At 39.6% G+C, this 17,625-nt stretch overlaps 1 protein-coding gene across 3 annotated transcripts in view; it reads right to left on the bottom strand.

The window, feature by feature from the left end:
* The window catches only part of PTPN4 (protein tyrosine phosphatase non-receptor type 4), an 85,985-nt gene that overhangs the window by 25,345 nt on the left and 43,015 nt on the right, over positions 1-17,625 (bottom strand). For 2 of the 3 annotated variants that reach the window (XM_083489208.1, XM_083489209.1), the window contains exons 10-15: positions 16,541-16,629; positions 13,367-13,430; positions 11,437-11,609; positions 10,079-10,147; positions 4,767-4,901; positions 2,265-2,423 (exon numbers count right to left, since the gene is read on the bottom strand). In XM_083489208.1, the coding sequence (XP_083345334.1) occupies positions 2,265-2,423; positions 4,767-4,901; positions 10,079-10,147; positions 11,437-11,609; positions 13,367-13,430; positions 16,541-16,629 (689 nt within the window). The remainder of the gene's footprint in view (positions 1-2,264; positions 2,424-4,766; positions 4,902-10,078; positions 10,148-11,436; positions 11,610-13,366; positions 13,431-16,540; positions 16,630-17,625) is intronic. The other variant, XM_083489210.1, reaches the window with a different exon arrangement.

Here is a 17,625-nt window from a genome sequence, read left to right as displayed (position 1 = left end):
CTACAAACAAAATGAAAAGAAATCTCATTAAAACTCCAAACTGCATGCTAAATAAAGAGAAACTATCACTAAAAAGACTTTGGAATTTTGGTGCGTTGGACATCATTGGCTTGCAACCTCAATTATGGTTCCCCGACCTTTTTTTTTTGTACTTCTGCAAAAGTTGGGGTTTTCCCAAGCCTGCTATTACTCTTTGACAGGAGAGTTGTCTTTTGGCAAGGTTCACATTTGAGAGAATGAATTTGCTATTAATATATAGGATCATTTCAAAAAGAATGTTATGCACCTCTCCCTTAAGTATTTAATTCACAAGGCCTCCAAATTAAATCCTAGATGACAAATTAAGGATGACAAAGGAGATCTCAATAATTTGTTGCTTTGATCTTCTTAAAAACATAGAGCATTACTACGTAAGGGATTTCATTCTAAAATTTCAACTCTCCCACTTACTAGTTGGCACAAATTTTACAGATAAGAAAGGAGGAGATCCTCAATCAAGATGTGGAAGCAGGAAGCCCACTTTTATTGCATGTTTGAACACCTGATTTTTATTGCATGTTTGAACACCTGGTGTTGCTTAAACCCATGTGCACTGGTCATTGACTTATTCAAGTGGATAATCAATTTACAGTACATGAATTTAATTGGGTACTTATCCATACTAGAAATTTCTACAGAACTTTTGCAAATGTGACAGATTTGATATATTATTACTTTGTATTTTGAATAAAAATTAATAGTAACTGCAGCTGTCATTGAATCACTGTCAAGCATTTCAAATCAGCATTAGTTCACCATTGGGACAGTGAAATCCACAAACATACAAAACTAAATGACTAATAATAAATGACTAATGGTTCTCATTCACGCAAAACAAGTCAGTGTTACCTAAGAAAGTCCTAGCTTCATCTGTGGTCTGTCCAACTCCTGATCAGTACCCACTTTTGTTATAACACAATGTGCATGACTAAAGTCAAAATAAAGTTATTTCTTTTTTTAAAATGCAATAAAGGAACTATGCATTTGTTTATAAACAGACTATGTGAAGTAATAAGCTACCATTGAAACTAGGTAAAGTAATACACTGGTTGTGAGTGTAACACACTGTAATGTGTTACCATAATGAATTGTGAGAACTAGGGATGAAGCTTTGGGCAAAACCTTGCCTGCTTTATATTTGCCCAGTCAGCTTTGAATTTCCTTATGAATGCTTAGACAATAGATGTGAAAGCAGACTATTTTGCAGTCAAAGCAGCCCTCTGTATTACTGCATCCAGCAATTTGCATAATCAAATAAAAAAGGAAAAACCCCTACTCTAATAAGCTCTGTTTGTGTTAAATATATCTAAACTGCTGTGTAAAATAACATAGTTTCATATTTGACAGAGAGAGAGAAAAAGGATTCTTAAAAACACATTTGGATTGCTTGCTATGCATGTGTTTTTTTTCCTACTGCCACTTTCATGAATAAAAAATTACAGACACTACACATACCTTTCAATTGACAAAAATCATTTGGAATGGCCACACAACTATTTGTACACATAGGGCATATGATTTTTAATGTGAACTAGGGCCGAATTAAACTCTCTTCCACTGGAGATGCCAGGAACTGAATGCAGGAACCTCTAACAAACTGACACTGGTTATGGCCAACTATATTGTCAAGAGTCAGGATGGACAATAGTTATAAAAAATAATAAGTATTACTCACTGCATGTTTAACATGTATATAGTGTAAGGAACACAAGGTTTCATGTACATTACTGAGCTCCTTACAGCATGCCAGTTTAAGTCAGATTAGTATTATTCTTCCCATATTACTAATGGTGTAATATGTACTAATGGCAGCAGGTATGCGTGTGTTTGTTGCAGCTAAAAGAATTGCTTGCCTAAGGCCACCTGACAGCCTAGGTAAAATATGAGCAAGCAACTCCCGATTTGTAGCCAAGTCTTTGTCAACATGTTGTTTATTTATATTATGCTTCTCTTAAAAATGCTACAATTGTGCTACATCAGTTTTCATTTGCAAAGCAATCACTAAAGAACGGGGCTGTCAACCTATTAAAAATTATTATTATTATTAATAAAAAATAATTTATTTATACCCTGCCCTCCCCAGCCAGGACCGGGCTCAGGGCAGCTAGCATCAAAACACACAATACAATAAAAACACAAAATGTAGATTATTTTTAGGTGTAGCCTTTAAAAACCATTTTTTGTTGTTCTGCTATAAAATAAAGCATTATAAAAACTATGCTTACGGTGATGATTCCAGAATGATACTGTTGGCTTGGGTGGAAGAAGGAGATCGGTGATTTGCAAAAACCTCACTTGGTGAAGGATGAACCACATGGTCTACTAGATGCCCAACTGAAGATGGCCGTAAACGGTTTCCCTCTTGAGTAAATGCAGAGTTGCGACTAATCAGGAAAAGAACACTTTGTTCAATCATTCCAGGTATGCTTGTCAAGACGTAGATGATTTATGCTTTTTTAAAAAAAAATGCTTCTAAAACTTATCTATTCCTCTCATTTCTTGTGTTTTGGACACAGTACCCCTGGCAGGAACATTCCCCAAATCAAACTTGTTTAGAAGACATTATCACTGGCAGAAGGGAGATGAGGAAAGAGGTGATTTTTACCCATTCCCCCAGCAGCCCTGTGTGCCCTCCAAAAATCTGATCCCAAGGGTTGGGTAATCCTTCTAAACAGTGGGTGGGAGGCTGCAAGGGATGAAAAAAATCGGCGGCAGTTGCTCCCCCCCCCATTTTGTCAGCATGACCCCCCACTAGAGGATCTAAAGCTTTCTGTAGACAGAAAAAACCCTTCCATTCCATAAAGGCCAGGTTTGGATCAAAGCCACTGCCTGTAATCCTAAATGCATGAATTAAACCGTTTCCTTTGATTTAGAAGGAATATATTCCCCATTAGTGTTTACTAGCAAAGCACCATAGGAATATATTACACCGATTATAGATTTTCATGGAAGAAAGAAAAAATATGCATCAACAAATAAGCCACCATCACAAATCCTGACTATTACCACTGTTGCTCCAACAAGTCAACTTTAGTGTGTAGTAGGTATAACTGTACAGCTTTTTAAAACTTTGTATATTTGTCTATTAAGAAGCTCACAAATGTCAACATAAAGGCTTCTAATAAAAATTCATTTGGTTAAATCCAGTGCTAGTCCTATATAGAATAGACCTATTGAAATTCATGTATCCAAGTTAGTTATCATCAGTTTATTTCTATACCACTTTTTGGTCAAGGCCCCCAAAACACTGAACAGATAAGTACTAAAGAACACACAATAAAACTACAGCAAATACAAATACAAAAGTATAATAAAATAAACAAGGAAAAAATTGAAATATGAAGTAACGCAGGCACACCATGAATCACACTTTCTACAGTCATGAGCTGCATTTGCGTCCTCCTCATAGACACAGCTGCCCTTCACAAACAACTTCTTACACAGTTGCTTCCTCCTTAGAAACAGCAACAGCCAAAGCAAAGTTCTTACAGTTGCTCTCCAGGGCAGGGCTAGCTGGCTCAGATTCCTGACTCCTCAACAGGCAGCAGTTCTCCAGGTGCAGGAACAGGAGCAAGGATAAAGTTGGCATTCACCTTCAAGCCACCAATGGTCCTATTATTGCTATCTGCCTCTAAACCCACAGCAGCCTTCAAATAAATAGGCGTCTTCCTGGAAACAGCAACAGGGTGGGGCTACCTGGCTCAAACCTTCAGGACAATTAACTTCAATGGGTCTACTCTGAGCAGGACTAGCATTGGATACAGCACCCTGCCTTCTCTTCCTGCAAGAACCCAGCAATCCAGATATAAGTGGAGGCAAAAGGCCAGTATACGTCAGGAAAAAAATGTTATTTCCTCTTTTGACACAACCTGACTTTCCACCTATGTGGAAAGGTCCCCACTGTCGTTTAGTTTTTTATAAAAGAAGTCATATGTACACACACACAGCACTTAACTCAGAAACATGATTTCCCTCTAATTTGGGTCACATTAGATTTCCTACACACACATTCAAGTTGTAGAGAGCTAGAGGTTTCATTGCAACAGTAACAAAGACTGATGTAAACCATAGTGTTGTGCTATGTAAATGGCTGGTCACACATCCCTCTCCTTCAGAACCGCCACAAGAAGGAGATATAGCAAGCATCCACCTCCCGATTTAAACAAGTAACAATTTGTATTACATCCGAAATGCAAATTACAGTGCATTTTATATACGGTTTATGAAATTAGCAAGGATCAGAAACAAAGCTTAAACTAACCATAGCCTGTGATGTGGAAATGAATGTTTCCAATCCCTTCCTCATGGCAATGAGGAAGAAGGAGTGACAGGCATGCTAGTTCGAGCCTCACTCAGGCCATTCAATAGCTTTAAACTATGGTTTAGAACCAGGCCTGTTTTTCTGATGCAATGAAAATAGTGTCTGGGTGAAGGTAGAACCAGTGCAGGGCTCAATCTGGGAGCACATCCTGAAATTCATAACTGCTTTTTCTTCAATATAATTTAATTTAAGGTTTGTTTGTTTTTCTTTATATGTGATTATAACATACACTTTGGTCAATCTGCCTCTGTGTTGCCTCACAATTTCTTTTTAAATGCTTAGTATGGAAATAACTATGGTTCGACACACATCCCTCCAAAAAAAAGGATCTCAAGTACTTTCCCTTCCTTAATAAAATAAAAATAAGAGGTAACTAGTGGCTCAGGGACTATTCAATTTTACTTACTGATTAGGGGTTCCAGGTGGAGAGCGGGATGGTAAACTTTGAGTTTCTAACCTGTCATCAGACATTGAATTCCTGCTGACAACCTCCCAGTCCATCCCGCTTATCAATCTGCGAGCCAGAGGTTTACTTGGGGATCTAAAACAATACAAAAATTACCAATATGTATCTGGAAGTTCTCTGAAGAAATTAATTGGGAATTGAAGTGAACAAGAAAATAGCATTAGCTTTCCCCTATACAGGGGCCGATACACTGACTTGTTATTTAAATATTTCTTCCAAATAGTGCAAGGGGTTTCAGAGCACCTAAAGAAACGTGATGCACTAAATTCATGAATATAAACAACCAAATCATAGCTTGTGCTGTGGCAAAGTCTTTCTCACTACGATACTGATTCACTATGAATTCAGATATGCCACTTTATTTATCATTGCTATTCGATTTATATAGATGCCCATCAATGAACATTTGGTAGGGAAAAAATTAAAAACACAGTGCACAATAACAATTAAAGCCAACAACAATTAATAAAAGGCAGCAAAAAAAATCCATGCACTAAAGCAGTGTAAGATTGTTTTAAATTTTGGGCTGTAAATTCAGTTGAAAAGCCTAGATAATTAAAAGATCTTCACTTGACACTGGAAAAAGACCATAAAGGAAGTAGACAAACCTTTTCGGAAAGGCTATTCTATAACCAGTTCACTACCAATAAGGCCCTTTCTTTGGTAGCCACCTGCCCCACTTCACTTCACAGACACTTGGAGCAGGGCCCGCAAGGAGGGTATTAAGGTTCCAGTAGGAAAACATCTCTCTCTCTCTCTCTCTCTCTCTCTCTGTGTGTGTGTGTGTGTGTGTGTGTGTGTAGGAGAAGTGTTTGTGGAAGTGGTATTACAGTGAAACACAGACAAGCAGAAAAGTATTGCCCTCTTTCCCGGCTGCTTTTTTTTTGCTTTTCCTCAAAAACGGCGATCAGATTTTGTCACACACAACTACTATGTTTTATGCAATTATGTGTACTAGTCCATAGTTTCTGACGTTAAACTAAACAGCTGCATCAAAGTACTTTTCTTATCAAAAGAGAAACACAACCAGGCTAATGAAACAAACAACCATCTCTACAGCAAACCGTGTGAGAGACGAGAGAGAGAGAGAGAGAGAGAGAGGTACATCTATATGAAATTTAAATAGGCAAGACTTCTCTGTGACTTAGCCAGATGATTTCTAGATTAAAATGAACAAAATAATTTGCAAATATAACATGATTCTAACTGCAAGATGCAATACACTTTTCACAGGCTTTTAAAGAAAAGATATTGGGAACAGAATTAAAAAGGTGTATGATAGACAACTTTAGCAAATACTTTGCCAACTATATCTATTGTAGTCTAGGAAAGAATTAATCCTGTAAGGATTAATAAGACTTTATAAGAATGCAAACATCCAAATGCTGATGGCTTTAGACGTGTTGCATTTAAAAGGGATTTCTGTAGGTTGAATGAGCTTGAATTCTCTTTCTAGGAACATTGCAACTCCTAGAAACACTCACCTTAATTACCAAGTGAAAAGTTGTATTTGTAGTAGTGTCCCTCAGCAGCCAACACAGCAGAAACATTTAACTGTCAAACTGTATTTTGAACATTTGATTATTAACTGTTTTAACCTTGGAGACCCACCCACTTACGCATGTTACCTAAGCTTCCTGTTCTTTGAGGCAATTCAAAGAAACGTTCACCACATTGCAGCAATACACTTCCCAGGGCTTCCTCTTCTAATAAGTGCCCAAGTCAAAAAAAATACTAACTGCTTCATTTCTATGGTTTACTTTTAGGTAACTCAAAACATTGCAGAGATTTTAATTTCAATTCCATCTCACATTAACTAGGTTATGGGAAATTATCTAACAAGTACAGGGGGCAAAATAAATTTCCAAACAACTCGGGACACCAGTCTTGGCTTTGAAATTCCAACTGTATTTTAGAGGATTAATAGATTTAAGATAGAGATGCACTATTAGTGAAGAGGTACACTCAACTAAGAGGTAGCTTTGCTCACCAAGGGTTAAGGTGTGCTAAAAACATACTTCTCATGTGTCAGGTGGTGGTGTGGTTGCTCGAGAGCAAACAGGCAAGACTCCAACCTGTCTTTTCCAGGCTTTATTATTAGTGCAAACTATTTACAGTGAAGAGCGTCGCAAGTTCATGTCCGGCTCAGTCGCTAGCAGAATCTGGGAGTGGGCGGTCCTTGTACCTCCTCCAGCATAACAGTCACGTGACCCCAAGCCTTCTCCTCCCTTCCTTGCGCCGAAACCTACTGCGCAGACTGGGCGCTGGCAAAGGTGTGCTTCCCTCCTCTCCGGCTTGCTCAGCCTCGGCGTTGAGGCTCTCCCTAGCATCTCCTGGTCCCACCACCTCCTCTCCACTGGAGGTGGGGCTTTCCTCCTCGCCAGAGGAGGAGCTGCTTCGCAAGATCTTCGGAGGTTCCCTATAACACAACTGCCCTTCCCCCTCTCGCCTCTGACCTGATGGCAGTTCCCTGACATCCTGTATCAAAAGCCAGGGTGAAGAGGTGTGTCTTCAGAATGTACCTAAGGTTGTATATTGATGTTGCAAGACACATCTCTGTGGGCAGCTTCTACTACAAAGAATGCTCCCTCCTGGGACATCACCACCACCTGAGCTTCTGAGGGCTGTGGAACTACCAAGAGGCTCTCTTCTGCTGCTCTTAGCACCCAAGAGGGACTGTAGGGAAGGAGATGGTCTTTCAGGTATTTAGGAATTTAATCACTAATGTGAGCACCTTGGGCCCAGAAATTAATTGGCAACCAATGCAGTTATTCTAAAACAGGGGTTATGTGAGATGTAAATGGAACCACAGCCCGTAATCTAGCCATTGCATTTTGTACCAATGGAAATTTCTGAGTTGTCTTCAAGGACACCCCCACATAAAGCACACTGCAATCTGGAAGTTACCCGAGCATTGAGTATGGTGGTGAAGTCATTTCTGCCTTTTAGCTGGTGGACCAGCTGAAGCTACAAAATGGCACTCCTGGCCACCTGAGCCTCCACTGACAGTGCTGAATCCAGGAGCACTCACAAACTGCAGGCCTGCTCCTTCCATGGGAGTACAACCTGTCCAGAATATGGCATCTCCCTAATTTCTAGATGTGAGAACTTGGGATACACAACACTTTTATCTCTTCAGGATTCAGTTTCTTCTCCTTTATTCCTTTTTTTTTTTTTGCCCCATTCAGTCCAATACCTCCAAGCACCAGTCTAACATTTGCTTAAGCACCAAAAAGTTGCAAAGGTACAAACAGCAGAATGCTTGAAAACTGAAGAAACAAGTTCATGCTGTCATTCTGTTTACCATCCTAAACACTTTTAAGGAGTTAAATAATTATTCCCTTTGAACTGTTGATTAAGCATGCTTTAGATGCATCCGAAGTTTGTGTGAAGATGACATTTAAGAGTGCCTGCAGTTCACAGACTGGTGTTTGAGTGAAATGGGCCTTTGTTGCCATATCAGTTCCATTTTGTCCCTCAGCTTCTTTTTTGTCTGTTTACAGTTGCTAAGCAGGCAAGGTCTGTTAAACAAAATGAAAACAATCTAACCAAACTAGCCTCCATCCTCCACAGAAATGGAAAAGTATAATAATATTACTAATAATAGTAATTTATATGCCGCCCATCTGACTGGGTTGCCCCAGCCACTCTGGGCAGCTCCCAACAAAAAATAACCATTAAATGCCCTGGGTTATGAGCTGCTTGGACATGCAAAAGCCAATTTCCCTTGCATCCTAATGAAACCTAATGCAATCAAGGAAACACCTTGCCACCCCCTGAGCCTTGAGTGCTTTTGTGATCTTCTACCTAGTACCAAAACACAGCATAAAGCACCTATTGCCCCCTTTTCAGGAAGTAGCCTTGACATCTCTAGTCCTTTTCTCCTTCTGGGAAATTTATTTCAGCAGACACCCAGGTTTTCTGTTTTCCAATCTTGTAGGCAGACACTATGCTCAACTTTAATTCAATTCAATTCAATTATTCATTTGCTGCCCATCTGACTCTGGGCAGCTCCCAACAAAATATTAAAAACACAATAAAACATAAAACGTCAAAATTTTCCCAATACGGGGTTGCCTTCAGATGTCTTCTAAAAATCAAATAGTTGTTTATTTCCTTGACATTGGATAGGAGAGAATTCCACAAGGCGGACACCACTACTAAGAAGGTCCTCTGCCTGGTTCCCTGTAACGTCAGTTTTCGAAGTAAGGGAACCAGCAGAAGACCCTCAGAGCTAGATCTCAGTGTCCAGACTAAATGGTGGAGGTGGAGACGCTCCTTCAGGTATACAGAGCCAAAGCAGTTGAGGGCTTTAAAGATCAACAGAAACACTTAATGTGCTCGGAAGCCTACAGGGAACCAATGTAGATCTTTTTGGAAGCTCCCAATCTGCTGATTGTTTCCATACCTCTGCATTCTGCCCAGTGACGTTGTTTGGGAAAACCCACTTTCCCCAACTCTTGGATTTATCCTGCTGAGGATCCATTTCCCCCTTCCTTCCCCCTTGCATCTCTCTCAAACTGAAGGACAAACTCTCATTCTTTTATTTGCTCTCTACTACCCCTTCACTCTCTCAATGCTCTGCCTCGGCCTGTTGTTGCTCCCTGTTGTAGCTGGACCAAAGACTCCAAAGTTATCCACTCTTGTTTCTATTGAACTGAAAATCATGTTAGTTCTATGGAACTAACCATGGCCTGTCCTTTGGCTAGAACAATACTAGTGGCCACAGAGACATGAAATCCCCCTAGCACAAGACTAAATTTCCCATTCATCTGCTGTTCTCAAGGAGCTGACTCCACCAAACACAGAAAATAGGTTCAGATGTGTGTAGAGACATGTGTTTACAGTTCCACTATGTGATCCAGAAACCTAGCTGATCAGATTTTCAGACCATTCACTGTAACAGATTCAGTATACCGATGAATGCACAGACACCAAGGAAGGCCTATTACAACAAGCATAGCCTGTCTTCACACTTTACATATTCAAAGTATGCGTAAAAAGGGAATTTGCATTAAGGGAATATGTATTATGATGATACAATATGAAAACATATTAATGTATTTCACTTTGGTACAGAATTAATTTGCAGTATGTTGCACCATACATTAAAATCTGCACAGTAATTTCTGCACAAAGCTATTGTAATTTGCTGATTTTGAGGGAATAAGAGAATTCAAAACAGGTAAAATAAGCTACTGTAACAATCCACAGACAATAGTACCGGATGCAAATAACTTGAAATTGCTTACCTGGCAAATACCCTGTCCTTATTTGCCTTTTCTTTACCATACTGTACAGACTGGACCTCTGTTCTCCCACTGAAATAAAATTTTGAGATTGTCAAGAAAATAGTGGTGGAAGTGTGGGGAAAAATATTTTGCCTAAATATGAGCACACCGGTGCATCCAAGTCCAACAGTAAAATTACTAGACCTACAGTGAATGCATGTTAGACCTGATGAAACCAGGGGCTTTCCGTATTCTAGGATACTTTTACCTGAACTGACACTATTATCAGATATTGAAGGATACTACATTGGTCACAAAATTTCTCCAAGTCTTTAAAATGTCAAATAGTAATGCATTGTAATCAGGGATTAACAACAGAGATTTTCTGTCTGTTGAATACATAAAGATGAGAAAAACTGTGCTTGATTAGGCCAAAGTTCCATCTAGTCCAGCATCCTGTTTTAACAGCAGCAATTAGTTGTACTAGTGCTTCCTGCTCTTGGGATTACCAGCAACTAATATTCAAAGGCAGAACATGGCCATCCTGGCTAGTTGTCATGAGCTTTGAGCTCATGCAGTCGTCGTCCCCATCACCTTGAGGCTTTTGCATCTGCTTCAGACTAATTACAACTTGTCACAACATCCAAACCCAGGAAAAAAATTGCATTTAGTCTTAATGCAAACAAGCCAAATTCAAAGCAGAATTTTGGAAGCTGACTTGCTTTCACTAATCCTAGTAAGATTAGCCACGGTTTAGGGCTGAGATGTATTCTTATACTGTGGTTAATTTAAAATGGAGGTGGAAGCTTCTGCTCTCCTCTTCAGTGCTGTGCCAAAGGAAAGCAGGGAGCCTGCAAGAATAGCATTATAGAAGATGCTGCGGTTTTCTCTAGTCCTTTTCTTGTTTCTTCACAATCATGTCCTGTGTTCCTTTATTTTATTTTCCTCAGTTTCACTTTTCTCTCACTGTGCACCAGGAAATTTGTTTGACTGTCCTTTATAAAAGGAAAGGTGTGCCATCTGAGACACTTTCTACATGTTCGCCTCAATCTGTATGGAGTTGGTGCATTTCTATATCTGCCCCCAAATATTAGTAGAACTTAGCATTTTAAGCCTTTAAAAAAAATTATGGGAGGCAGGGATATACTTCAAACAACAGTTTTATAGTGAAAAACACACATTTTCAAAATAAAATTGGCACAGTGCAGTGTAAAGAAAGCTAATTTAACCAGACGCCTATGCAGGCTGTAGAGCAACATAAAAATCTGGAGTATTAAAATATTTAAAAATCAACAGGCGTTTCATCTGATCTATCAGTAAGTTATTCTTTAGCAATATGTTGATATCCCTCCCTCTTTTTACATATGGCCCAAACTTACCAGTACCGGTACTTTGAACCCAAAGTAAAGTAGTGTGCAAAAAAGTTCTTCTGAGGGGGCAGTGGTCTGTCTAGCCGGAAAAAAGTGTGGTGTTCTACACAAGCTTTCCATAAATTTTTACACGCTCGATAATTCACCATGTTGAATCCTAGTAACGTTTCTCTAGATTCATGCTGGGACAAAAAGATTTAAATTTAATAAAATTAGCCTTGCATTCTGAAATATAGTTGAGGCTACAGTTCTTATGAAATGGTTCTCTTTCAAAACACACACACAAATATTCCAGGAAAAAGGACCTTCCAGTTATCTAGGGAACACTGTAATTAGGGATCTATTCCTTCTCTCTCCTGGCTGATAAATCAACTCCCAGTCATTAAAAAACAAGAACTCATGACAATATTCTTAACCATGGTGGTTCTCAAACCCTCTGCCTTAAATAAAGCCTTTTCATATTGGTTTATTTGCTACAGAACACCTGCATGTCTGTCATAAAAATCCTGTGTTCAAGGACACATACTCAGTTCATATATGACACTGACCAAATCTGTTGAATTTACCTTCTTCCTTAAGTTACTTATTACAGGAGATCATCAGTAGTGTTAGGAAATCCACATTTGAGAGAAATATGTCCACTATTGCTGATATTCGGCTTCCAAGTGAACAAAAGGGTTTCCCACCAGTTTGACAAAACCTATAATATGCAACCAGGACATGCCAGGCTCCTTCATTGCCCTTTCTCTTTATAAAACCTTGTGGACAATCCCCATCTTTGCCTTTCTTCTCTTGCAATTTCTTATACTCCACACCTTGTCTCAACTTTCCCTCCAAAAACCTGGATTGCATTCCTCTGTGTCCCATGCTCCACATTCAAGAGTTCTCCCATCTATTCTGGCATTTTTCTATAGAAAAATTAGCTTGTTGTATTATCTGGGTAGTCACACAGTGTGTGCATCTTCCCCCTAACATTTCCATCCGTCTGTATCTTGTGATTAACTTACGGCATGACAAAATGTATAGAGTTGCAATGAGATTACGATGCTCTACACTAGTTTTTCAATCTTTATAGCAGTTCTGCCAAACTTCGCTCCAGCCCTTTCACACTGACTCTGTGGTAAGTGGATTGCAAGGCAGAAAGCAGCAGCACAGTCGATGTTTCTTAATGAATCAATACTCTCTGTGCTTCAATCTCACCCCCAGGGCTAAGGCAGGATTGGCTGATGCACACTAACCCAGAATATTCTACCTGCTCAGCTCCAGAAAAGTAAATAAAGCTGAATTTAGACATTGGCTAGTGCTCTTTGTGCTTGTTAACTCTCTTACATCATGCAGTTTATTCTTTCATGGTTGCACCTTATTTGCCAAGGACAACTTGTTAAGCCACTCACTGAAGGGGTGGGAAGCTGTTTTACTTGACTGGCAGCTAAGAACCAGAGTTTTGCCTTTCTCATAGCAAAGAATGATGGTAGGAACCTGTTTGTTATTGGCATCTGAATCGCACTTGCAAATCGATGGAGGTGAGGAGACAAGCAACTCATAGCATTGCTGTCTTAATGCAGCCTTCAATCCCTGCTTCCTTTCCCCTTTACCCACCAGATGCAGACACAGACAAAGATACGTGAGGATCTGTACTCATGCAACCCTATATTAAGAACTTTTAAGAAAGAGAATTTGCACCTCCCATTTTCAGTCTGCAAAAGTGACTATCAGTCAGACTACAACTCTAACTTTAAAATATCTAATATACTATTTCATAAAATAGGGACCATTTAAACTGTAGCATCTGCCACTAGATAATTATATAATGAACAACACACTACTGAAGTAGTGTTATCATGTATGAAGCTCCAAAGACGTAACTTGCATGAAACCATCTCTGACAGCAGTGAAGCACTTTGCAACTTCAGATAAAAATGTTAATATCAGTACTCACCAATTCTTTTCTAAGCTGAATAAAAAACTGCTTGCACTTAAAAGAAATTTTAACAATCTTCAACCTAAGTGAAATAAAAAATCAAAATGATGTAATATTTCTTTAAAATGCACAAAATGTAATTACCAAAAGGGATCTGGACAGGTTATGACAAACATATTTGTTGCCCAATGCCACTATGATCCATGGGAGAGGGTAAAGATCAGTTCTGCTCATGATGAAGTTCCCCAAAACAGCCACCAGAAAGGCAAAACAATCAGAAAGTGATATTCCTTGAACATCAATGATCCCAATATATGATTGCTACAATTTATGAAGTGAATGAAGTGGAGGGAGGTTCAAACTCACTAGAGCCTGGTTGGGGAGGAATGGGTAATTAATCTCAGCAAATGGTGAAAGGGTTATCCTTTCCTTACCCTTATCCTTTGTAAAACATAGCAACCTTAGCTTTTGAGTATTTGTTTCATAAAAATCGAATAAAATGCTGCAAAACTAGCTCCTGTCTGGCTTTTATCAGAATGAGGGTGATTTCAGCCATGCAAGCAAGAGTAATATTCTTTCTCCTCCAGCACATGATTTGCATATGATAAGATCACATACAAGAATCCTCGAGTATCAGAATGCAACTTCTAGAAGAGGTTCAAGGAATTGATTAAGCACTGCCAGTACTGAAATTGTGATGCACCTGTAAGACAATTGGCACTTTCCACATACAGTTAGGAGAGTTGTCTGTAAGCAAGATGACAATATTGGTTGTTACTGCTGCGACATTACTTTTAACATATTTATTGTGCTGCTGCTGTCAAGGAAGGATATGATACTGATGAGCATGGATGATGAAAGTGGTGTGGCTGCAATCAAGCAGGCATATTATAGAATCAAGTTGTTCAATTAAAGCAAGTCTCTGTGTAGTATGCATTCCTTATTTTAAGCACATTTGCTGTGCTATTAATGAATGACAACACATCAAAGTATCAAATTATTGTTGGGATCCAAAGTTGTTCTTACTACATGTGTGGCCAACAAGACAGGTTAGATAGCATCACACCTATCCAAATATTGACTCCCTTGTAAGATTGTATCACTTCCCAGGGACATCAAATAAAATAAGTAGGCCAAACCAATCCACCCTGAAGGACTGTTCCAACCTCCCAAGGAGAAGCTATATTCCCACACTGTTCTGTGAATAACCAAGTTATGAAAATATTTAGTATGATTTGTTTCAATCACAGAATCAGCTGGAAGTGTTGGAACCATGCGGGACATCTTGTCCAACCCCCTGCAATGCAGGAATCTTTTGTCCAACATGGAGCTCAAACCCACAACTCTGGAATTCAGAGCCTCAGGTTCTACTAACTGAGCTATCCTCCACACTGCCTAGGGTTGCCATACATCCGGACATACCCAGAATACTGCTATCGAAAGCAGTGTTTTGGGTGAAAATAATCCAGACGCACAGCAATGCATGTTGACAGTGTTGTTTTGGGCGATTTTACTTAACCTAAAGCACATGTGGGGGGGGGGGACGGGAAGGAGGAGAGAGACACACATTCTCTTATGCTTGCTGGAGATATCCCACAAAAAATTCTAAGCTCAGGTGAAAACTGAAGCATTGATTACTTTGAATCACATTTTTCTCTGGCTCCATCCTCTATTTGCTCTAGCTCCACTCACTGCCAGTAAGCAGCCCCCAATAATTACCCGTGTGAGAATGTGGTCCTCAATAGAAAAAGGTTGCCCACCCCCATCCTAAATGCTGCTGCTTCTCTTTCTTTTCAAATCTTCCCCCCCAAAATCCGCTTTTCTGTGAACCTTTGGCTCAACAAACCACTTAGGCCTTGAAAACCAACTTAAGTATGCGCAACTGCTCTGACTGCATAGGTCTTCTCCTTATCAAATTCTAGATTGTAATCTCCTTGGTACCTCGGCTCTGCTTTTTGTCACACTGTAAAAGTATCAGTGCTGCTAAATAAACACTGTTCATGATAAACCTCACCCCATTCGAATTATTTCATCAGCAAAACATATGCAGTCTTAAATAGGATTCCATGCATGGGTGTAACTGTAACTTTGTATGCTAATGAGAACTTCAGACAAGTGCTTCCCAGCCTCTGTTGGTTGAGCAAGTAAGTTTCTGCAGGGAATACATGTTACTTTCCCCCTAACTAAAAAAAATATGAGTTTGTGGCATGTAAGTAAGAAAGCACCATAAAATTAGATACATCACTGTGGCTCACACACAAGGCATTCTCAGTCTAATATTCAAATGCCGTAGTTAAAATCAATTAAAGAAGACAAAGTTTTGCAAGATTCAGGGCTTCTGAAATAAGACTGCATGGTAAACAGTGTTCTTTCACCTGTGAAAGCTGGCCTCTGGAGTGGGATACATAAATGTAAAAACCAGACCCTGAGCATTTACTGGTTCCTAATTCTTTTCTGTTCAGTACTTAGGAGCCTGTTGTTTTATTATATTTTTATTGAACTTTAATGTACTTGATCTTACATGGTGACTGTCTTGATGCCGGTGTGAAAGACAGTATGTAGATTTTCAAATTAATAGATATAGATCCACCTCAGCAGATGTTATCTGGGTTTCTTCAACATCTGAGGTACATCAGGTGACTCTTGGACAGAAAGCTGCTGATTTCCACCATTCAGGAGTCATTTTTTGGGGGGGGAGAGGCGGGAAGGAGTGGCCCTGCTACATGAACAGAACCCTGCTCACATCTCTTTGGACCCAAGTATTTAATACAGTCTTTTTACTGTCATCCCTACATCCTATACAGAAAACACTGAATAATAAATTGGATGAGCACCTGTCTATTCTAGACGGTGCATATATAGTAAGGTTTTCCCCTTTCACTCCTGCTCTACTGCTATACTGAATCGTAACTCTGGAAGTGTGACAAAGAATAGTCCAAAATATACTAGCTGAATAAAAATTAAGTGCACTAAATTTTCCATTACAATCATTACATTACAATTAGGCGGCAAACTTTGTAGGGATATTTTCAAAAGCTAATTGCCACACAAGAGACACCACTGGACATATCAAAGGCTACATTTTAGACTGACTAATTTAGAGTTGATGTACACTTAGCAATTTATGATGAAGTTATTCAGATTTAAGAAAGTGTGTGGCAAACAAAATGTTTCCCTTAAACACATCCTTACCATGGAAAGGTGTTAATTCGTACCCTGTTCTTATAAATTAGTATGCCTCCCGACATTACTCCAATCATAATTTCATTGTTACTTTGATCCTATAAAAAAAGAACAGGAAAAAAATGAATGCTTATGTGTCTTCTGTTCTCTCATATCGCCGTCTTGCAGATCTTGTTGCCCAAAAACATGCAAGATGAAGTTCTAGAATGTTTACAGGAAGGAAACATTGTTGCCTCAACAATCACTTCCTGTCTCTTTACTTTGCTTCACCTTGCATCCTGATCCTTCCATCAACATCCCTGAGGCCCTCCCACAATCCCTCCTCAGTACAGAAACTCTACTATACAACAGAGCAACAAAGGGAGAGACTAGACAGACTAGAGCAACGGCTGGAATGGATGAGAAGTAATTGTTAATCAAAAGGGGGACTCTTCAGTGTAGCAGACACCCATGTGAAGATTTCTCATGACCCTATTTCAGTACCCCAACCTTGACGAGCAATCTTATGCAACAAAGCAACTTGAATTAAGAACCTCAGCACTCTGTGGGTGGTTGAGGAACAAGAACTAATGGCAACAGAGGTGTGGAGTCTCAGGGACAGAGAAAGAAGGGCTGAGTAAAATGAGACATGGGCTCAGCTGTGACAGGCTAGCTCCATGAGGCCTCCTCGCCCTTCAGCTGTCCCCTGCAGGCAGCCATTCCATCAGACTGCCTCAGTGGGAGAGACAGGAAGCGGAAGGCTCATTCCATTCACTCTGCTGAGGTCCAGCAACATCAGGCACCTTCTGCACCTGAATTGTGCCAGCTGGTTAGTATAGGAAGAACTGTTTAGAAACTAGTGCCTAAATTTTGCTTTAGGTTTTCGTCTTCCCTCCCTGTCCCTTTCCCCTATACAGATTGTATGCCCAGGGACTGACTTGTTTTGACTGTATGTAAGCAGCTCTGAACAGCAGGGTACAAATGCTTGAAATACATTTTTAAATTAAAAAAAAACTTAGAAGGGAAGGGAAATGGGTCCAATTAATTAGGGCTAAGACGGCTGGATGGTGCCTTGTACGCCACTTTTTGGCAGGTCTTGCAGCCAAGCTGGTGCC

This window comes from Podarcis liolepis (assembly GCF_965112155.1).
Source record: "Podarcis liolepis genome assembly, chromosome: 1".
NCBI classification, from domain to species: domain Eukaryota; kingdom Metazoa; phylum Chordata; class Lepidosauria; order Squamata; family Lacertidae; genus Podarcis; species Podarcis liolepis.
This window is presented reverse-complemented; position numbering and strand designations above follow the sequence as displayed.